The sequence below is a fragment of the Anopheles coluzzii genome, chromosome 3 (genome assembly GCF_943734685.1).
Source record: "Anopheles coluzzii chromosome 3, AcolN3, whole genome shotgun sequence".
In the NCBI taxonomy this organism is placed as follows: domain Eukaryota; kingdom Metazoa; phylum Arthropoda; class Insecta; order Diptera; family Culicidae; genus Anopheles; species Anopheles coluzzii.
Genome location: NC_064671.1, coordinates 78163494 through 78187497, shown reverse-complemented (window position 1 = coordinate 78187497; position 24004 = coordinate 78163494). Strand labels below are relative to the sequence as shown.

Sequence of the window (24004 nt, the reverse complement as noted above, 5' to 3'; positions counted from 1 at the left end):
AAAAAGCTGGTGGCGCTCTCTGTTGGTGGGATACCCCAACCAGTTGAGTTTCATCGCTTGGAGGGGAGCTTTCTCATTTCCTCTATACTGTTGTATGGTTTCGCATTGAAGTTATGCATCGCTAGAACTAGAACGGCGATACAATTGTTTAAATACTAAACTCCAAAGGAAACCACCAGCACTGTAGCAAGTGAGATTTGAGTAATGGTTGTTGGTGTTGATACCCACGTATCTGACCACACGACCATTCATATAGATTTTTGCTCAGAAAGTTATAAGGCTATAGGGCTCATGATAAGATAAAACTTGTCGAAAAACATTGCAAGAAAAGGATAGCAATATAATGATGAGTTGTAATACGCCATCTATTGATCAAAACAATGAAGCTGTGGAGCTTTCATTTTTTTTCTATGGATATTCAATTTTCCAGTCGTTTAAGCTTAATCTGTGGCGCTTGGGGTAGAACGATTTGACAAGTAGCCAAAAGTTCGTTACGGCAGTTTGACATCTTAGAGCCCTTTTCGATTCATATTTTATTTATAATTACAGGCGTCCCCCGAGTTACGACCCCCTCGAGTTTCGACGATTCGCAGATACGACGATTTTGATTTTGACAGTTAAAAGTTGTCATTGACAAGAAATTGATGTATTTTTTTTTGAATATCTGGGCTGATAACCGTTAAACATACATTTCCAAAGATTTCACAACTACCCTATCTTGAATATCTATATTGTGTACGGTTTTTTAAATATAATTATTACATTATCGAACATTATTTTAAATAAAATACACGATATCATAAATTCCAACTCTTCAACTTCGGTTATAAACTTTATATTAGATAGATAGATATTTATATAAACATAGATATTCGACATACGAATTTTTCGACTTACGCCTTGCTTTGGGACATTTTTTCGGTCCCAAATACAGTCGTATCTCGGGGGACACCTGTATAATGATAAATCGATCTAGTAATCGCAATACAATTATTAATTATTTCATACATTTTACAGGAAAAGTATGGATGCCTCTAGTAATAATACATTTTTGATTGTATGATGAATTTTCAAGGGCTCTCTGCTGTCAAATGCCATCCAAGATGACCAAACCGATTTTGGCTAATATAACACTTCGTTCCTGCACTGTTCTTGTTATGCATCGCTAGAACTAGAAAGGCAAATTGTTTAAATACTAAATTCCAATGTGAACCATTTGCACAGAAACAAGTGAGATTTGAATAATGGTCGATGGTGCTGATACCCATGTATCTGACCACACGACCATTCATATAGATTTTTGTGCTCAGAATGTTAGAAGGCTATATAGGTCATGATTAGAACAAAACTAATTGAGCTTATCCAAAAATATTATTTTTTGGTTTAAATTTTTGTATTGCGCGACTTCTTTTAATTTCATGTTCTTTACAACATTTACAAAAAAAAACATATTTAACCGTTTTCTAAATATTTTTCAAAAAATCTGCCCGAATATTGCATTCCCAATTTATTCAACCAGTTTTGACATCCAACTCCCTTCCAGCAGTTTTGGCACACCAGGAACAGCAAAGTCTACAAATTGGCCAAATTCCATCGCAGACACCTTCATAAACATTCCTCCCGTCGAGCAGTTTAATTCGAGCAGTGAAACCGTGCGGACGTGTTGTGTGTTGTTGTTGCGGGTTCGTTGCAATGTTTATCTATTTCTCTATCGCTTTCCATCCCTAGGCGGTGTGAATTTCCACACTTTCACACGACGGTTTTGGGGGTGGCGTGGAAAAGCTGGGTGAAAAAAGGAAAATCTCTCATAAACAAGCGGGCTGCACCAGGAAACCAGTTTCTCCGTTCCTCACCCTCTCGGCGGCCATCTTGTTTGTGTGTGCCACAGAAGTAGCAAAACAGAAGCGAACTTGTGCGGTGTGTTTATGTATGCGTGTGTATGTGTGTGTGTATGTGTGTGGCTGTGGTGTCATCATAAAGTCAAACAAAAATATGCATAAAGTGCGTAACTTGCTCGCGTATTCCCTTTTTCGGACATCTGTCCGATCTTCTTGTCTAATCCGAGCCCGGCCAGAGGTTGGGGAAATGTTGATTGGCTCCCGGTATTTGAGAGCAGCGGCGCGGTTACAAGCAGGCGCGCGCGTTCTGGTGAAAGTTTTCAAGTGTGTGGGGGAATAGAAAGGAAAAAGAAAGTATACACACACCGACGACGACGACTACGACGACCTCAAAAGAAGGGAAGCAGCCGAAGGTGTAGAAAAGGGGATGGAAATGGGAGTGCAGCTCGTCGCCATGCTCGTACCAATTCCGCCCGACCTTACTGTGTTGATCATAGCAACCCTGAACGCGTGGACGGGGGTGGGTGTGTGTGTGTGTGTGCATTGAAAAACCTGTCCATAATCAAGGGAGGCGTTTTCCTGTCAGAACAAACTCGTGGCCGGGTGTTGGTGCCGGGTCGTGTAAAAAGCAGTGATAAAGGCAGTCTTGCCCCAAAGGAAAGTGCGAAAAGGGTCGCAAGTTTCACACTGGATTCGGAGAGGGTTCGCCGCAATCGCTTCCAATCACTTGATTGCATACGAATTTGCCCCCAACTGTGCTTCATCCATTCCCCCACTTACCCGTGGAATGTCATCAATTGGTGTATTTTATTCGAAGGTGCATTTGTTTTCTATTCGTTTCTCTTCTTTCCTTCCCCATATAGCATTTCACAGTGTGAAGTAGTAGCGAATGTTGTGCGGTGGCTGATCGTTGGCGTTGTGTGTCTGTATATCATCCGTGCCTACACGAGTGCGTGTGTGTGTATGTGTGTACGTGTATATGTGTAACCGGCCGGGGATTTCGAGTGCGGTGCGTTTAAGTTTTTTTCGGTTGGTGGGTTTTTAGTTTTACGATCACCGTCCGGAGACACCATCTGTTCCCGAGCCGAAGGTGATTCCTTGGGTTTGTGGAAGATTAGTAGCAGAAGAAGAAAAAAAAACGAACAACAACGATCCAACGACCTGAATTACAAGACACACCCCTCTTGCTCGCGGTCGTACGGTATCGGAAGCGGCACATTTGTTCTCCCTCCCCCCGCATCGCGTCAACCGGCACCCGGTGACGACTGTTCCGCCGATCCCCGAACCCGTCCAGCAAAAACCGCCCAGAGAGCCGTGGGGAGAAAGAGGCGCGCGGAACGTCATCCCGTCGAAACGGAAAGAGCAACAGCAAGGCAGGAGAAGGCAGGCCGGAAACCGGCTTGGCACAAGCGAGACACAGCCGCTGCGACAAGACCGCCCGGGCAACCACCACCAGCGGGGGTACCATTTTCCGGAGGGAGTGCGTCCAACAGCCAATGGTTTAAATGGACGCTACATCCATCATTACGCAGGTGTCGCGGGATGACGAACAGCAACTGAACAGCAGCTATCCGAACGAAAAAGGTAAGCGTTCGGGTGTACGAGAATGTGCTCTTTTCTTTTTTTTTTGTCCGGGGTGGCGTTAGACAAGCGCGCCCAGCCTTTTAGCGTCGGTTCTACAGTGTGGTACAAATTTACGCAGTACACTGGCGCAGCAGAAAACAAATATTCTCCAATCATACAAACAAGTAATTCCACAAATGTATGTACAACTCATATAATATGGAACTTTAATCCATGAGTTGTGGTAAATTGGATGTGTGACAACGGTTGTAAGACGTGTCAGTGTGTAAATGACGTTTCAAGTAATCTAGACTCTTAAAATGTTCGTGGCGCTTGTAACGGAAATTCCGTCAACCTTTCTTCAAGAAGCATACCGAAAGATGAACCCATTGTGATATGGCAAAGTCTACTGGCTGAAGAAATCCATGCCAACATTCAAGCGGTTATGTTACAAAGAGCATTCTCTTTCCTTGTAAAACAAAACCAAAAACTGAACACTACAAACAACTTTCATCAGATTACCCCAAAATATCATTCGCATCATCTACACTCATCAATCAAATTTTTCAAACCAAACACCTTTAATTAATCAAATTGTTATACGAGCACATCGTAATAACGCTCACTTTACTGCAATGGCGGAAATGTTTACAAAGTTTACATTTTCGGGTCCAAACTCCATATCGAAAGCCCCTTTCCCCACCTATCCCTACCTAGTATTGATTATCTTGCCAGGGGTAAACCAATCGAGCTACTGATAGTCAAACCCATGAGTGACTAAGTCAGCCCTAGACTCCGATTGCGGTTGTTGCACCAAAGAAGAATACGTAGAAACGTGTTCTTTAACAACAAAGTTGTATATACCGATTAAACCGTCTGATTCATTACGGTACGGCAAAAGTGTGTGGTTTTTTTGAGACCTACTGTGCAATTTGAAACACAATCTAAATTAGACAGAAAATAGAAACCCCTTGCTATGCTTCGTCTTTTATTAGCTATCCTTCTTGTGCGTAGAAAGATTTATGCAATATTTTTCGGTGAAAGTATCACAGTAGTAGGCTACGAGTACCCGAAATCACACGCCGTTTTATTTTGTCCTCCCGTCGTCTAACACAGTCTATCGAAATTATCTTAACCATTTTTGGGATCAAACCCTAAATTACGACATCGCATAAATCTTAATGGAATTATGCTTACCGAGAAGAGAGTCTTTGTGCGAATTGCAAGACGGAGCCAAATTGCGTTAGGAGTAATTATAAACTTGGAGCTAAGAGGGGAAGATTTTTACGAGTACTTACACTTCCCTACACTTTTCATCACAAGTTTATCTATATTTGTTTATTTTTTTAAAGAACAAACCTCCCGCATTGCACCCCCTATTAGGCGGAGTACGAAAGCGGGCCTTAACTGCTGCTGTTCGTTTCGTGCAAAAATTAAAATGGCAACCTGCGCCTAATTAGTTGTTATGACAATACACGTTGATAAAGTTTGTTCATTATGTTGTGCTTTCATCGACCGAGTTCCCACCACCATCTGGGATGGGAAAGGGGTGAGCAATAAAAACAAAGGCAAAGCAAAGCAAACGGGTACACAAATTAATCGTTTCCAACGCACGTTGGAATGCTTTCTACAAGCCGCGTGCTTTTGCTGTTTGCTATCTGCGCTTCTGCACGAGAACGATGCCGATGGTGGTGTGTACCCGGTTGATGGTTGTTCTAAAATTTCTCGTTTTTTTTGCACCACCAACACTACCGTTTTCTCACAGCGCGCGAAACTGTGGTGTATGCTGTATGCTCGATGGTGGCACAATTTTACGACATTAAAACCGTTCCACCATTCCTTACGCCGGCTTTGAACGGTGCGACTCGCGTGGGTTTTGTGTACTGGGGCGCTGTGAGTATTTGCGTGTTTTGTGCGGGGTTGAAATTCGCAGCAGACGTTTGCGTGTAGGACAGTTTTGCAGTCTGAGAACAGTCGCAAAACCTTCGTCTGGTTTCTTTTGCCGTCACAAACGGCTTCTCCGAGCCAAGTCAAATTGAAATCGATCGATTGAGCCGGCAAATAAGACAAATGTGTCGCTTCGGCAAAACATTGCCCTTTGCCTCCTTCCTTTGTACACAAAAAAGCCTCCCCCGTGTCAGGCCTTTTGGCGTACGCATAACACGTAAAACCCTCCCTTCGAGTACGATGCGCAAAATGTTACAATGGGAGTAAAGCAATAAGCAAAAAGAAACCTCCCTGTTTCCCGCACCTCACTCAGCCTTCTTGTTGTGTGCCGCGTTACGATGATGTTGTTGTGGTTGAGAGGGTAGCGCGTGTAGTTTTGTTGATTTAGAACACGTTCTTACACCCACAGCCGCTGTCTATTTTCCTTTTTGGGCGAACCACAAACACACGGGCCCGGCAAACCGAGGGCCATTTTGATATTGCTCTGTACCGCGGTGGGCGTCCATTGGTTTTTGCTTCGTTCGGAGATCCATATGCGTCTCGTGTTGGAAAAGTTTCGATTTGGATGTAAAAGGGACACAACAGGGATCCGCCACGGTACCGTGGTGGAGAGACATTGATCGAACGTGGGGTTGAGTGACTTTTGACTTTACGAAATGTTTGGAAATTTGTTTCGCACGCCGAGAATTTGTAATTGATCATTGCTTTTAAGCTTTTTTCCCTTCAAACCGTTGTTGATAATGGGAAAACCTAAAGAATGTATTTCTCGTAATTTCAAGTAATAAATGTTGATGCCTTATACCGTATCAATAAGCAAGTAAATTACTTAAAACGTCTTTGAATAGTTTTTATTATTATAAATGCATCGTCTGAAATAGTTTTTTTAATTTGATATATTGCTATTTTACACTTTCGAGTCTAGGTTCAGTTGCCTAACTATACATTTCACTGCTTCAAAATCCATTATCAAACTCCCGTGACACTTGCACAAACCAAAGTCCTAAATCTCTGTTTTTTTTCCTCTTGAGCAACACTTGAAAGAAAGTAATCTTCTATCCGTATTCGAAGCATATTGGCCACCGAACTCCGGTCCCCAGAACTTGAGTCATAATTCATGCACGACCGTTCCAGTGCCCTTAAGTAGTCGCACGCTTCACTCCACTGCAAAAGTAAATCCCTCACGCAAAATAAGAAGACCAGATTGCTCTTCCACCGTCTGCAAAAATATGCGTAACAGGTGCAGCGTTTTTGCTACTTTTTTTTCGCATTCTAATGCCCTATTGCGCCCGTTTTGCATGGAGTAGGGAAATTCTAGAGGCAGCGGTAATAGTAGTAGAGGGAGTAACACACCAGCTGCTCGACCACCAACAGACGGCCAAAATTTTACCAACCTTGGTGATGATTTTTTGTGGCTATTTTCCTTGCCTTGCTGTTGAGCTTAGCGAAGGGTGAAGGATGCGTGGGGGCTTGCGGATATCGGGGGTAAAATCAACGCGCTCTGTTCGCTTGATATCGTTTGTTAAGTCGTTTTTCGTTCGCTTGCTTCTCCTTCCTTTTTCACCGCTAGCTGTACTGTGCATGTGTTTGTTTATTGCTTTTCAGTGAGTTGGAACTAAGTTAAAGATTTGCGCTTTCGGTGGAGAACCTTGGCGGTGGTAAACGACGGACGGCGAATTTCCCACGAGGCAATGCCTCGCATGTTTAGATCTCGCGAGATTGATTTATTTATCCGCTGGCGAGAAGAGATTGCTGCTTCTCGTGTGTAGAGGAGAAATGGATGTAAGGTAGATGGGTTGGTTCGCAATCCGTACCATTCGACTGCTGCCGCTGTTAGGATTCGTGGTAAAACCAACCCAGGAGAAGTGATTACCTGTGAACGAGAACGTCGAGAAGTTGACACGAGCTATTGAACTTTTGGTCTGATTAGGTCAGCTTCTAGAGAGGTGTTGAAGACAATGGCTTAGCTTTTAAGTAGAAGGCAAATACTCGGAGGATACTTATTATCTGATTTCAGTTTTCTGGCAGTCAAATGCTCCTATAGAGCAGTTTAGTGTGACTCACGGTACGGGAAGACAAGGAGTATCCACATCCTTGTCGTTCTCCTGTTGTCAAGGTATCTTCATCGCAGAGTAGAAATCTATCAGATAATGAAGCTCGTTGTATTAAAAGAACATTATCAACGACAAGATCTACGATCTATTGTCGGTAAGATTAACACACACAAAAAAGCAGTGTCGTATACCCATGTGACCCCCCTTCCTATGTCACCGTTGTGTTTACACTCGAGTATTGAATCGTTTTTGCACTTGACACCATACGCTTTTGAAGTGCCACTTTATCCCTCTAGACTTATTACAACGGTGCGGAATGGAGAACTCGATGTACAGGGATATTTTTTTTTCAACTTTTGCTTCACTTCAGCGATGCATATCGGCAACAGTGGTGAGTACACACACTGTAAGTCTAATCAAATAGGGAGAGACACACATCGGACAAACATTACAGTCGTCGACGTTGTTGTCATCGTGGTGGTGGTGCTATGGTGTTCTATTAGCAAACAGGTTTTAGTGTACCTTTTTTTTACTATTATCTACGAACACGAGCGTTTGATGCTGGAGGCTGATTCATGGTTTTGTGAAGGTGTTAGACATTCCAGATTGTTGGAGTAGCGCTCCCGCAACTCTCTGATGACATTAAATCCATGACTTTAGGTCGTACAGTAATCGATGGCCGCTCAGGGCCATCGGTTGTTCCTGTGTTTGTGTGAGTAGTACCGTAGTAGAATTCACCTTCAAATCAAACTATAAACTGAGCATAAACCTTGCGGAGATTTCAAATCTCGCTCATGCTATAACTGTTGCATTTCCATTCAAATTTCCTATCGAACGACGTCTTGGCGCTCGTGAAGTCCGTATCGAAGCTCTAGGCCAAGGTGGTGCCAAAGGTAACACCGCATTATATGGACGGCAGCGGTGTGGCAGTGGTGCAGCAGGCCACCACGATGGCGACTGGCGAAAGTCACGGACGACAGCTTGCCGGCATAGTGCCTTGGAACGGTCCAATGATACCTTGCTAACGCTGCCAGAGTGGTTTCACTTCTTCCCTTTCTGGTTTCCGCTGTGTGTATGTGTTGGGTCTCTCGGTCGCACCACGTCGCGCCGACCAGTCGTCGTTGTCGTCGTCGTCCGGGGTGTGGAAAGTGTGTCAATAGAAAATGGGCAGCCGACGACAACACAGTTCCACACTACAGACGTACCAACCGCACAGACACTATCAAACAATCCAGAGTGGCCTAGAGTAGAGCTGGACAAAGTTAACAGTCTAGTCGGTGTTTGTTGGAATCGCTGTACGAATCCTTGGTAGGAACATCTGCTATCTCGGCAGTGTCTGCTGGCAGGAGACAGCTTTGCTGCCTGGGATTAGTCGGGAATAATTCCCACGAACGTGCCCTAATGTCTTAGTTCACTGCAAGTGGTGGAAAGCTCTCGGCAATGGTGTGCGACGGCTTCCATCAGGCTCTTTGTGATGGAGCGCCTTGGGAAAGAAATCAATAAACTATCAATAATTTCGATTGACAAGACGTTTCCTTGGTAGCGTCCAGGCCACCACATTGTTCGATGGCAACGCGTGGAAGTTGCTGTGAAAGAGTGTGAGCTTTCGAAAACGTTGGCAACAAAAAGCAAAGCTGTTTGGGATTTTCCCTAGTGCATTAAAATGTAATAAATCGTTTGGATTGATAACCCATGTTGGGTGTGGATATTCAACTTCAGAATAACTCCACATTCCAGGAACTGGAATGGATGAAGTGAAAATTAACAGTGATTAGATGTTTTTTTTCCAGAATCTTTCTGTTTCTCTGGCGTATTTGATTGGTGACAGTTCCTGGAAACAGTTACCGTGAGAAATCTCTAATGTACCTCTGGGCGATGGTACTTGAAGAAGTAGAAGGATTGATCGGAAGTAATCGTGTCGACAATGTGTCACTACATACGTGCAGAAGGCATTATTGGAGAGAAGAAAACACAATAATCTGGTCCGTGTATGACATCCCCGTGCTGCTTCCCGGCAGCAGTTGCTGGGTAATAAAAGAAGTTACCACAATCCACTATTCCATCATCGTCGATTAGCTGAAGGCGTCCCCCTTTAGTCGGTCTGTCGCATTGCAATCATGATGCTTGTCGTCAGCTGTTCTGTGGCATCAACTTATTTGGCGAGTGTACAGTGTGCGTCCAAAAGGCTAGCATAAAAGCAAATTGATCCATCACGAGAACGAGAACGTCTTTCTCTCTGGCACTGGCAGACTTTTATTATGGTCCGGAGTACCCTCAATTGGGACAACCGTTTTATGATGTTTAAACATAACGATTCCCATCATTAGTGCACACTAGTGTACACGCATTTGTAGACACGGACATACTTTGTCCACTGTGGTTCATCTTTACGAGCAGTTCCAATCGTTGCTAAATGTGTGCTAATATTCCACTCCAGAAGATTGACACTGATGGGGGTCTTATTTAAAAAAAAAGAAGATGAACAGCGTGCGGAATGGAAATAAAAGTGCAGAACTGCAGCTACGTAAAGTGGATTACGCGTGTAAGGGATGCCCCTCTATACTTGAACCAGAAAGCAAATGATGGACTTTGGAGCAAACATGCTTTTCTATTTTTACTGCACACGGCATGCTGATTGAACTCTTCGCAACTCCGCACTGTGCAGAAAACGGTAGACACTGGACCAGGTTATGCACTGGCTGCCGCCGTATCGGTGTTTCGGACGATTTCACTTCTCTTCACCTATCTATCCATCCATCCTGCCAACTTCGGGCATCACGCCGCGGGATTGGATCGATTCATTCCACAATTAAACACTTCAACGCTCCATCTTAATGATCACGATGATGGTGCTGATGGCTATAATTGGTACTGTTGTTGGTGGTTCGCTTGGTGCCGGTGGACCCCTCTTACACCACTGACATAGATTGTAACTTTCAATTTCACTTGATTTCGAATTGATTTTCTCACCGATTGCTGGTAGTGGTGCCTGCAGTTTTGAAGCACTAAACGCGCAAAATTGAACGCAAATGTAGACGGTTTGGGGTGAAGTTGCAATCGTTTTTGCTTTTCTGCGCGTTCACCCGAACGACTTTCCAGTCGATGTGACCGAATCGGGGAACTGTTTTTCCTCCCCCCATCGACGCCCCACTGAAGTCAGTTATTAAAATAATTGGTAAACTGTTCGCTGCAGGTGCTGTTATTCGCTGCTCCATCTCTCCATGCCATGCCGATCGGCCGCTGTCTGCATTAATCGAACTTTACCATCTGTTAATTAATTGTGTCTGCAACTGTGGGACTAGAGAAGACTTGTGTGTGTGCGTTAGAAAATGTGGCTCGATCCATTTCAATCAGGGCAAAAAACGACCCTCCAAGTCTAAGTTTCTTTTTTGGTGAATCGTTCGTTTCATAACCGACGATCACGCCTTACGGCACCGCATCTTGCAAGGGCGGTGACCCTTCGCCGGGTGGGGTTAAGAACTGTTGGAAACAGGGGCTAGTTTATTCTTTCGCTTTTTTGTTTTCGCTTAGTCGAGAAGTCGCGTCACACACAAGCACATGTGGTTTCCCTCCCTTAGAGGGCACTGTTTTGTAGTTTGCCGTTTTGGCCCCGTTCCGATCCTATCAGCGCTCTTTGTGTGTGCCCATCAGCTGACAGTTAATCTTGCGCACCCAAGCGCCATCACCCGAAGCTAACTTCCAGGGCGTGTGTGTGTGTGTTGGAGTGTATGTGTGCTATGCCTCGTTTTTAGTGTGTGAATAGACGGCATCGCGCTCTTTTAACCGCCACTATCAACGCTCGGCAATCGCTTCCAAGTGTAACTGACTGACATCATCGCGTTTACTATCGCAGAGCGAGTGGGGGAGGGCGCTACGAGGTGGTCGTAGAAGAAAATTATAATTTCACAATTATAATTGAATGTTCACGCACGCCCATACCAGCTGTGTGTGTGTGTGTGCAGTTTCGTTTCCGTGTTGGTGGTTGGCATGGAAAACGCGGACGACACCCGACGGCGGTTCGCCCACACAAGCTTGGGGATGCACGCGTACGTCTGGGGTGAATGGGGTACGCAATGGCAGCTGCTGTACCCACCCGGAACCATTCGCCCCCCCTGTGGAGGGCCCCTTTTTATCTCAAAATAAACATCTCCAGAAATAGTCGGCTTGGGTGTGTGTGTGTCCGTTTTTTTCGCAAACCCTGAGGCACACACTCTTACACTCAAGGGCCGACTGAAACGTTTTCATTTTTACGCCCTTGCGTAGGCAGTGTCGCACCGTGGGCAATGTGGGTGGTGGCTCTCATTCATAACGGAGCACAACGAAGCGTCTCTAGTAATTGTGCGGGGAGGAGCCGGGTTGGTGGGAACCCACTCTTGTGAAAATAATTATGAATGTAAAAATAAAACTAGTGCAGTAAGCGTTGGCTCTTCCATCACTCATGTTGATGCTAGATTCGTGTTTTTTTTCTCCTTTTTGCTATGGGAGAAATGAGAGAAATGTGTGGATACACACATCCACCCTTAGAACGACAGGCCGTACTAATTGAAATCAGGTGCGTTTTTGTGCTATACAGGGTTTACTAACAACTGTCAAATGTTGATTTTGCATCATAATAATATTTTAGTTCTTACACATGATTTTCAACGCATCACAAAGATTTGTCAAACTCAGTTCAGCTTGAGACGTGTTTAAAAATCATGTGGAAGAACTATATCATCATTGTGATGCGAATACAATATTTGACAGCTCTTGAAAAACATCTTGCAAGCAATGGAAATTTTTTGTTAACATTGGAAATTGACTCGGTAAACCCTGTAAGATACACTGCACCAACAAAACAGGCGCAACAATGGTAATTGATCAAAAATGTACTTTTTACAAAACAAAACACAAAAAAGAACCTCGTTGCTGGACGCAATATATTTAACCGATTGTGTCATGGACCGCTGTGCCCTGAATTTGCTGATAAGAATGCTTCATTGTGTGCGTGTGTCTGTGTGCCTTGCCCTTTTTGTCACGCCGGTTGCTACAAACTCACAGTTAGTTATCTTTCGGCGCGCGGTTGTGCAAATTCTCTTCCAACTGCACTCTTTGCGGCCCTCCAGACTGTTTTGTTTATCGAACAAATCTCTTTTGGGGGGGATGTATGTGTTATTGTTTTATACCGTGTGTCCCATACTAAAAGGCGGCACTGTCTCCGTGCCGCCACAACAACGGTGGTGCTACTACGGTCTCCGCTGCCGGGCTGAAAACTCTCATTTCCCAGTTCCGGTGTCCGTTATTAAATTTTGTATCGTTATCAGTTGCTGCAGTGTTCCACGGCAGCACAACACCACCTCCTTGACTCTTTCTTCTGCTCCGAAGGCGAGGCCCCTGTTATGCCATTGCCCATTGGACCATGTGCGTGAGGGAAGATGGTGTCGCACACTTATCTAAATCGTTCACAAACACTCACAAACAAACGCACATGCACACACGCACGCCGGAGTGTGCAAAAAGAAAAACAAACTGTGGAACAAATAAATAAAGCACGACGCGTTTCGGTATGTGATATTTATTCACAAAGAAAAAAAGAAAAAAAAGCACACCTTCCATGTGTGCGAGCGTATTGGGCACAGCTTTTATTTTTCTTTCGTAGTGTGTGCCTTGTGTGTCTTGACATGATTATGGTTTCACTGGGAAAGGTTTGCTTTTAATGCTGTTGGGTGGTGATACGGGTGTAAACAGTCGGGGCAAGGGTAGGCTTTCTCAGTACGTTGTGCTAATTGCTGATAGCAGACACTCATTCCAAGTTATACAAGTCTGTGCGAAACTAAGTTTTAGATTCTTGGCTAAAGGGCTGCCAGTGCTGGGATGAAGATTCAGCTGCGCTGTTAACAAAAAGCTAGCAAAGAAGATTAGTTCATAGTTTCTTATTGTTCTTGAACGATTGTTCGAAGCATATTTCTAGGAAGGGATGATTGTTGGGAACAAAGTCTAGTGTAAGGTTTCCTTGAACTCGTGTTGAATTGAGTCAGATAATTTGAAACCAATTTTAAGATGCTTTTGAACAATTTTGCTCAGTAGCTGTTTGGTACAATGAGCTGTTTGGTATCAGATATTGGTTTAAATTTAAAATAACAGACCCTGCTTTTATATATCTCACTGTATACTAGGGTAATACATTGTCAATAGAGCAAACGAATACTAAAAAAACAGATTGTTGATTGAAACACTTGAAATTTTATGAAATAATAATTTCTGCAGAAGTTCTGAGATACGCAGGGCTATTTGTCGAACTCTAAGATCCCAAAGAACCTTTTAAAATTAGATTACTTCCAGAAGCAAAAATAAAATGAACAATTGAAACACCATCTGTAGGGCTCATTATTGGGCTATTCACAGAATACTCAGAATACATTTAGAGAACTAGTGTACTTTTTTCCCCGGTTTTTGCTTTAATACGCCTCGGAATAATTTCTTACTTAAGCGGCTAGAAAGGATTGATTGAAGTAATGAGCAAATTGTGCGCCCTTTTATTTGGAAATTATGCTTTTATATTCATCCAAAGCATCATCGCTTTGCGGGAAAGACAGCGAGCTGATTAGCCTGCAATGTCTAGCGGTTCGCGGTATCGCGTGCTTTAGGCAAATTTACCTCATTACACTACACACGTACCAGTATCCCGAGGCAAGATTTTAATGTAAGTCTTGGTCCTAAATTGACTTTATCAAAGCTAACCATTATATCATTATGAGACACGAGGGTGGTAACCAGGGTCGTCTTCACACTGTTTTCCGCGCGGCTTAGCTTGACCTTTTGCCTACAGCGTCAAGTCATTATTATTCCTTAAGGCATATTTATCCGTGGAAAGCTCTGCCAGGAGGTGGTCCGGTGACGGTTCGTGTCACACGGCGAAAACCCGTCTCAAGATAGTGCAGAACAAAACTGAAAATGAAACTGCTGTTGTGAGGAGCGTTGAATCGCGTTTAGCACAGGAGCTTTTGGAAAATCGGAGGTCCCGGGCCGACAGTTGTTGTGTTCTAAATGTCAACTGAACTGTTTGGTGATGGGTTTGGTTCATGTGCGCCTGCAGCACAGAGCCACTGGCAGGAATTGGCGAGTTGGGGGGTATGCAAATGATGGAAAAGATAGCAATGCCATGGCCGGAAAATGCCGCAGTGCTCGCTCACGGCCAGGAATAGCTCGATGCCGCCGGTGTCCTGTGTTCCGGTTCCGTGTATGCCGTAATTATATCATTTTCCTGTGTATGCGGTACACAACGGAGGAAAAATAAAACAACACCCATGGACAGTGCCACCCCAGTGACAAGGTGGAAACCTCCGTCACCGTTTCGTCCTCGACCCTTGGAGGTCAACGTGTTCGTGTGTTGATTTCTGGTAAAAGGAAGAAAAATGTCTTGAGGAGAAAATAGGAACGGGTTTACGGTAGGCTGTTCTTTCTTTTTTAGTTAAGCTGCAAGGTGCTTGCGAGAGTAAAAACAGAAACGGGTTAAACACGTCCTTCAGATGCACCAAAAGCGGTACAAACACACAGCAACCCTTGTGTCAGCTATCTTAATCTAAATTTAAATGGAATTTTCGTAACTCGAGTTGTGCCACGTGCAAACTTTTCCCGTCATTGTGCGCTGCTATAGATCCTGTCACCTTTCGTGGTGTTTTTTTCTGGGACGGCAGGAGGACGTGCAGAGTGCGATGGTGCGCAGTTTTCCTGGAAAATGTACCTTTCCAATCGGAAGGCAATCGTATCGATTAGAAGTTGGTGGTCGCCTTCGCATCTTCGGATCGTGTTGACGATGACGGTTGTCTCAATCAGCGATAAACAATCAATTAGCGGTTAATTGATCGATCGAAAACGATTCCTAAATGGAACTAATTAAACCGGGCCCGCAAACGCGCTTGGATCGTGCGCCCTTCTTACAACGTAACGCATGATAGGCATGGAAAATGTGTCGTCGGTTTTGCATTTAATTTCCTTTTCGTTTCGCAGTGGAAGTTTATAACATTGGGGCGGTAAATTAAATATTTAAAGAACCGCGCGAGAGAGGGGGAAATTGGAATGTTGACCTTTTACGCGACTGTTTACAACGTTTGCCGAGGGGCTTTGAGAACGTATCAAAAGTACCAAATATTCCGAGTTCAGCTGGCTTAATTTGTCGCCCGAACACGATTGAACCCGAATTCAATTTGTTTTCATAACTTTTTCCACTTATTATAGGTATGATTTGTAGAGGAATGAAGTAGCATTATTTTCTTCTGTTCACTCTTCCGCTTTGATTTAAAAGTCGAATTACGTTTATGTGTCTCCAGAACACTTTCCTCCAGTATGGGACCACTTGAAACTGAAGCCAATTCTAATCGGGTCGTAAATCAGTTCACGGTATTTTGAAAAAAGGTTCGCTGAATGTTTCATGCCGATTAGTACGTGAACCTACCAACTAACCGATTTCGTTTTGTTGCAACACTTCACGGGGAAATGGAAAAACTCTATAAACACTGCAAGGCCGGAAAGAAAAGGAAAGAGCCGGTAAGCAGTCGAATTACTGTACCCTTCACAACATCCCGCTGTCGAGATTTCTTATCCCTCTTTCTGCCCCCGGGGGAGCGTAGCACAGACCCCAAAGCGCGCCGTCGTTTACCAACCAATTTCTCTTTTGTTTCACCAATCGTTTTGCGATTTTGGAACGAAAATCCATTTAAGCGCCACCACGGTGCTACTTCCGCTGCTCCTTTCGACGCGCAAACGATAATGAAAATGGACGGTAGGATCCTTTCTTACCCGGAGTCGTAACCCGTCGGGATAGATTGGTTTTCTTCGCCTTGAACAGACACACACACACACTGTGACAGCGACCTTCCAACACCATTAGGATGGGTGATTTTTCTGGGCTGTTGAGCATTGTGTTTTTAATGTTGCTTTTAATCTTGCAGTTGCTGCGCCGGAAGATGGGGCAAAAAGATAGCACCGGATGGTGATCGGATGGCGGTCGCTCTGCATTTTTCCCTTCCAAAGTCCGTGTCCGGGTCGAATACCACCGTTGCTGTATTGATAAGGAAAGCAGAGCAAGGTTGAGAGGTCTTTTCTTTTGGAACTGAGTTTATTACTACGGTCGTTTCCCGTTTTTCCCGTTAGGATGGGTGTCTTGCTGCGGCGAAGGATATAGCACGCTGCCGGGATTGCCTGATGAGTCACGACATTCCGGATGAGCAGGGCATTTCGGGTCGCATTATTACGGCAAGGGAAGTTTTGAGTGCTTCTCAAACGAGAGTCACGTTGTGGACTGATTGATGAGTCAGCTTAAGGGTGGTTTCGTTCTGTTTCCATTAGTATCATCCCGAGACTGATTCAACAATTTTCGTGTTTGATTTGTTTTATTCCACGACACATTTCGGGCTTGGCTGGGTACTACAACTACGGCCGCACATTCGTCAGTTGCTTATCATTCGATTCGAATTGTGTTACTCATCCATATCAACTCGGCATACTTTTGGTGCTGTCGTATGAACCGAAAGCATGAACCATTCGGGGTATGAAAAAAGGCCTGTGACGACGCAAAGACCCAATTGATGGTAGGGGCATCAGTATCACTAGTTCTATTAATAAATTCCGATTTAAGTAAGGGATTAACGTAGAAGAGGCAGAGTAGGAGCTTCAAAGTGAACAAAAATATGAAAACAGTTGCTAACATCGATCATACGATGTCTTAGAACTGTTGAACGGTTGCAGATGCTTGTTATTAAACTTAACTATCCTCTAAAATACATGGTCAAACAACAAAAGCTTTGATTCAAGCGAAAGGTAGAACAGTTTTGTAAGCGGTACTACACCTTTCCAGATGATATGATAGTCTCTAAATAAAATAAAACTTGTAGCATTCAAAATCAATCCATCCTCCACTAGGGCCCGACTAGTAATTACAGCGATGAATGATAGGTTAGTGCACCTGGTCATTACCACACCACCGTCTACAGAGACACGGGTGCATATTGATATCTTTTTATTGCAATACACTCCTGGTGGGTGAAAATAATCATACACTAAACGTCAAATATAAAATGATACTGAAACATAGACTGTAGTTTAGTTCACATCTACCAAAACATTTCAGACTTCTACACACAAAGCGCCACGTTATTTCAAGCCAACTTCAAACACGCTTCGTACGATCACTCTGGGGGGTTTTTAGGAAATTTGTTTAGGCACTGTGTGCTATGCGGCATTCCGAAACGATTCTCGTTTCCGTTGGTATGTGTTTGTATTATTGTTCTTTTTTCTTTCGGGTTCAATTCCCCCTGCTGTAACTGTCTAGACTTCCGGTCGTTTTGTTTTCTGGAAGAGATTAGAACGGTTCAGGCACGTCCGGAAGAACACGGTTAATGCCGATTAGTGTTGACATTACTTCATCGATTGGATATACTCTATGAGCTCATACGTACTGTGTGTGTGTGTATGTATCTATGGAGTGAAGGTGGAGTTGCGTAATAACCGTGTGTTACATCAACGAGTGGGAATTAATTCTTAACGTTCTCGGGCTTTGTTCACGGTGCCCTTTTCAGGGTGCCAGAAACACCTGCCCGTGACACTGCCGGTCGATGCTGTCCAGATCAAACGCCATAACGAATTAGGCATTCCAAACTCGCTTACATCGGCACGCCTGGGTGCTTGCTATCACGTTTAGTTTGCCGTTTTTTCATCATCAGATTGGTAGATAGGCGCACGGTATGATTTTGATTTAAACCGGTTTTCGGGACAGATTCGAGGTGAAATGTTATCGAGCTCTCGATGCTGTCTGTGTGGTAATCCCCATCATAGTTTGGAGATACACTTCGGAACCTGTTCCAAACTTGTGATCTTCGATGTTCCTAACCAAAAATGTCGATGCCCAATACAAAGATCTGCTGTAATCATAGTAGATCTGGCGTTCTACGCTGTTTCTAAACACAGAGAGCGCAAGGGTGTGTGCGTTTGTGATCTTGTCGCGTTTGTGTCGAGCCCTAGACGGTTAGAGGGAACATAGGAGGGAATGGAGCGGCCGTAATTCGTAATATCTGCTATGGAGCTCAAGGTTAACCTGATTAGTATGTGGCATGGAATGTGTGTTCGTGTTCGTACACTCCCACACACACATACATACTCATACTCAGTTCTGAAAACCATTCCGTGTCATTACTCGGGGCCTGTGTCCGCTTACGTCAGGCTCGGTGATAGAAGACCAACACTTATTCAATCGGCACATCAGAGTAATAGTAATACAGTGCTCTATCACACACAAAAAAAGATCATTGTATATTGTCACCATCGAGGGCGCTTCCTCCCATCTCTTCCCCCTCCCTCCCTCCACCAATCACTCTGTGTGTGATTATTTTTCCATCAAACATTGTTCGAGGTGACAGCCTCAAACTTTATCGGTCATCTCGCGTATATTCACGGTGGCGAGTAGAGCGAGACTATCTTTCTCTGGACGAAAACACACTTGTTGGTGTTTTTATATGCCCAAATCACGCTGTGTGGAATCATAGGCATGGTCAGGCTAAAAAGAAAACAAGATATTCCGAGGCGGTTTTGACGAGCTGTTGATTTAACGCTTTTTACGAGCGATCGGGTGAAAAAAAGTTTCCCCAATGACGAAATCAATCTGTAAATAAGTTTTCCCTTCCGCCGCTCGTTTCAAAACACCGAAGGGAGGGGAGAGAAGCGTTGTTGGTGTGTAATTTTATTGCACTTCCTGTCATCAACCGCACCAGCGAAGCATGCAATATATATACAGGCACACGGTGTGGTTTTTACTCTCGGGAAAGACGCGCAACGGCCATGGCGTGGAATGATGGTGGTGCATCGAACGTGTGCTGCACTTACGGCGCCTCCTGCGCGCTTCTTATCCGTTTGGCCCTGTTTCGCGTAACTGTTTATATGATAAGAAATGAGCAACGAGCAGAGACGCCACAGTAGCGTCAAAGCGAAGCCACGAATATCATCAAAGCGAAGAACGTCTCATCGCATCATCTTCGCTCTCTCTCTCTCCTTCTCTCTGTCGACTTTGGTGGCCACACCTTGCGTCCGGTTCCAAGGTGGGTTTGAGATCGTTGAGCCCTCCTCACCACAACACCACACAACCGATGACGAATCTTGCCCGCTGACGGGCTTTTCGTGATCACATGCGCTGATCGGCGTTCATGATGATGATGATGATGTTGATGATGATGATAGTGAAGAATGTATCAGTGACGGTGGCGCGAAAGCGCGAGACACTCGTGCGCATCTCTGGTGGTAGTGGTTCGATCGCCCTTCGCGCTCATCCGTTAGTCATCGTTGTCGTCGTTTGGACGCGCGCGCTCTGTCAAACGCACACACAAACACTGCAGTGAGGGCCCTTGTCGCTTTGGAACGCTGCACATTCCGCAACTGGGTTGGGTGTATGTGTGTGTGTTTGAAGCGAGGGGTGGAATTCACTACGGAATTCACCAATTCTGGCATTGTTTGGGGATGGGCAATGGTTGGGGATGGGTTTTTTCGACATATTCCATTTTCTCGCTCTCTTCCTTTCGGCAACGCTGAATGCAGAAAGTAAGAAATTCGTCTCCATCTGTAAATTATTAGGAGAATCTTTGGGATGTGCGCAGTGCTATGTCTTTCTTTTATGAAGATGACCTTTGGTGGGCGTTAAATTAGGTGAGACATTAAACATTTACTGCTGGTGAATGCAATCCAGATGGGTACATTGGGATTTGCCAAGCGCCAGGACGGGTGGTGGGTTGGTTGGGAGGTGGAGGATGCTTTCCAAATTTACGACCCAATTTCCTTTTCATTTTGGCACAGCAGTACAAACATTGTGAATGGTGCTGGCGTCCCCCTGTCCCCCATCCTGTTTAATTGGATCAGTTTCTCACATAATCTGATTCGGCAAATGCCTGAGGGTTTGAGTGCGGCAGGAGGGAAGGGAAGGAGTGGTAAATAAATTATAAACTCATTTTAATTAAGCACGATCGTATTTAACCTTTTGCACATAGTTCGAGCATGCCAACGAAGTTTCGTTTGTGTTGAGACCCTTCTTACCGCATGTACTAGTTAAGCTCTAAGTGGCGTAATGAAATCGCACTTTGATCCAACCGAGAGAGCTGTCAATTAATTATCTGGTTACATTCGGGACGCGGAATACGGTTGACCGAGAGTAGCTCCAATAGGTTTTCTTGAGGCAGGGCAAACGCGGGACGAAGATGTCACGTGCGTTTCGTTCGGCAGTACATCCAAGGTGGCGATGAAGTAATGTTCATCTTTGAACTGTCATCGCTTAGAACCAAGACTCGATTCCGTCTTAATTAAGTGGTATCTATCGGACACAGGACTACTAATTCTGTGTCCGTGCTGGTCTCACGTACTCGACTTTATCAAACGCTGATGTCACCATCATTGTTGGTCACAATTGGCAATGCTGTTTGCATTTGGAATGTACCAACATGCTTCGTCTCTCGGTTAATGTGTATCTGCACCGTGTAATAAACATTTGATGGGAACCAGTAATTTCCTACGCTAAACCTCGTACTCCTCCAGCTCAATCGCTGGGATCTGGTTAATATTGAGGCCCTCCCATGAGTTGTGGCGCGTGGTTACAGCAGATCGAAAATGCCATTCTATTTCCTATCGGAACCAAACGGCCCCTCCTTTAACTCTGCGACCGTCTGGAACGTGTGCGTGCGCGTACACGAGAGCATTGCAACGTGCATGAACGATTTCCTTCAGATCTCGAGCGAAGACAGAACAACAAATTGAGCAGCAACAGCAGCGGCACAACACACCCTAGAACAGTGTAGCCGTTGGATGTTGCAGTGTGGCCACAGGCTAGAGTTGCGATGCGGCAATAATTTTGCCCCCGTTTGCCACGCTCGCCTACTCTCTAACCCAGTTGCGTTTGGGTTGTTTCCGTTCGCGCATACTGTCACGTCTGACAATTCCAATTTATCTACCATTGTTTGTGGAATCATCGGTCGTCGTCGTCGTCCTACATTTGTGTGCAACGAAAATGGAAGCGCCTTTAGCTGCTGCTGCACGGTGAAGCAATAACACCAAGCGCGTCCGTGGGTTGTCGAACTTGTCGAACTGTCGATGGTGCGTTTGGAGAAACTGCAGTTTCTAAAACGGTTTCTGTGAAGCAATTCAAAGCAATAGAGAAATTAGAACACAGACACAGCGCGCAGCTGGTTAGTTATTAGTTGCGTTGGCCATCGGATGGATACTCTCAATTCCGCACCCGTGTGAGGGGGTACATTGTGTTAGTATTAATCACTAAGTTACGAGCATTATTCCCACCCTCCCTTTCATGGGTGTATGAGTACTCGCTCGGACACTACAGACCTGACACCTGTTGCTGACCGAGGATTTGGATGTACCCAACATTGTGCCCACCAATAGGTATCACGCAAATGTGTGTCTGTGTGGTGACGTTAAGTCACCGTAAATCCTCGCCCGTCGCTAATCGCCTTGTCAACCTCAGCGGGTGTTCCAGTGTCTCGCTCTCCGGGTTCTTTCTGTTGCTCTATTGTACCGGTGCAGGAGTATGATATCATAGACACAGGTTACATGTGATATGTTATGCATCTTCCTCCTCCTTCTCCTCCTCTTCACATTGGCAATGACTATGTGCAAAGTCATGAATGTGAAAAGTATAATCCCAGGGATTGAATCCATCGGACATTATCGTGCACCCAGCAGAAATTGGACTTGTGGGCTGTGGTTTCGCGTAACGAGAAGGGCCTCCGAGATGTCCGATTGCGAGCCGCACTCGGCTAGATGTAATATGTGTAACGACCCCATCCTTTGGGTCTGGAGGCAATTTCTGACCTCAATCCAATTAGATATGACTAATGGAATTTATCTCGGCGTGTTTCCGATGCCGTCTGCCATTGTTCTTGGGCCATGTGCGAGGTGAATTGGCGAAGATCCTCTTCTCCGTAGAGGCTGCCGGGCGCATCATAAAGGGGGGAGATGACTTTAAGCCTCGCCGTTGTCATGAGTTCAAGTTTGCTTTATTCGAGCACATATTTCCGGCACACACATGGAGTGGGGTGGGCCATTCTGCTGGGCCCAAAATCCGAAACTGACAGAAGGGAGCAGATTCGCAAGCAGCAATAGGATCAAATGCTAAGGGTGAATTGGTATTGAATGAGTCAGCTCGCATGCTGCTCGGCATGGTGCAGATTTTGCCCGTGCATATCATTTCTGAACGTCATGATGATAGGGTCAGCGGTGTCTAGTATCTAGGCGTTGTAGATAGTCGGTTGCGAATTTCGAACTCGGTTCTACCCTTGGCATCATGAATAAGTGAGTACACGGCGTATAAGAAGAAGCGTTCTGCTGATGTATCGTGAAACTATGCCCTTTTCGTGTGCTTCTCTGCTCAGATAGAGGAGAGGGGAATTATATTACTTTCTAATTTTGTATTTGATTTCTATACTGCTCAGAGGTTTTTGTTGTGTAGCTTTGATAAAGAATTGAGTGATTTTGTTGTGTAGTTTTTATTTTAATTGAAATATGTTGAATCATTTATTAATAATATATGACTGTTGTTTATATATGTCCAATAAATTCCAAATGTTGTTCTTTTCTCATTTTCAGGTAACTGTTGATGTTTGATTGAGGTGACTGTTTGATTGAGAGATTTAAAGTAACATGTTTAGAGCTACTCTTACTAAGCTTCAGCACAGTAAGTAGATGAAAAATAACATTATTTAAGTTGTCTTGTTCGATTTTAGGCATGTCAATTGAGATGGCATAATAATAAGCCAGAAAAACCAAGATAATAACCGGTACATATTTGTTACAAGGTTTACCCATATTTTGATTTGAATTTCAATTCACCTGCCATTCAAACCGCACTGATGTGTGCCAAGGATGATGCATGGTTTTTTAGAGAAAACGGAACTTGCCCAACATCGTATATCAATTTCATGGGCAATGTTTTAGTATCCTTTTGGATCCACACTTGTAATTGTATTTGAACCGGGTGGTTGCTCATTGTTCTGCACAAAAGCTACTCTCCGTTTGTGCAGACAATAAAGGTTAACCCCAAACAGTTGGATTGAAAATAAAATAAACCCAATTCACGGTGAGCACGAATGACCGGCAACTACAGGGTTTTTTTTTGTGTGTGAAGCATTTGTACACCAACGTGTTATTCCTTTGCTTGTAGTATTCGGATTTGCAGTCAATTTTCAATGGGTTTTGTAGAGAAAGCATGTAGCCTTTATTCTCGCTTCAATTCACAGCTCCACTGGCCTGCTGACCGTCCCACCCCCGCCAAAAACGCTTCAATGGTTTGTGGAAGTGCTGACACACGAGCATGTTATTTTTTTTTTAATGCGGAAAATGTTATTATTTTTTCTGCTTTCCTTCTTTTTCAAATTTACTCTTCAACATATCCCCTCGTTCCGATGTGTACGTGGTGCACCTCTGACCTTTGAAAGGCTTCCTTGAACGGGTGGACTTTACACACACAAAAAATCCCTTAGTCAAAGCAAATAAAACTGCACCGCCACACGCATACAAAGCCTTTTATTTTTTGTTCAAATACGACCCTGGACTAATCCTGGCTTGGGCGGAAATGCTCCCACT

General features: G+C 44.4%; 1 protein-coding gene across 2 annotated transcripts in view; it reads left to right on the top strand.

Moving 5' to 3' along the window:
• Nucleotides 1-1601: 1601 nt before the first annotated feature.
• Nucleotides 1602-24004, top strand: part of LOC120960188 (phosphatase Herzog) — a 53234-nt gene continuing 30831 nt past the window's right edge. The window contains exons 1-2 of one of the 2 annotated variants that reach the window (XM_040384212.2): nucleotides 1602-1682; nucleotides 2702-3422. In XM_040384212.2, coding sequence (XP_040240146.1) covers nucleotides 3344-3422 — 79 coding nt within the window. In that variant the 5' untranslated portion in view covers nucleotides 1602-1682; nucleotides 2702-3343. Of the gene's footprint in view, nucleotides 1683-2701; nucleotides 3423-7905; nucleotides 8112-23008; nucleotides 23097-24004 lie in introns of those variants that run through there. The other variant, XM_040384213.2, reaches the window with a different exon arrangement.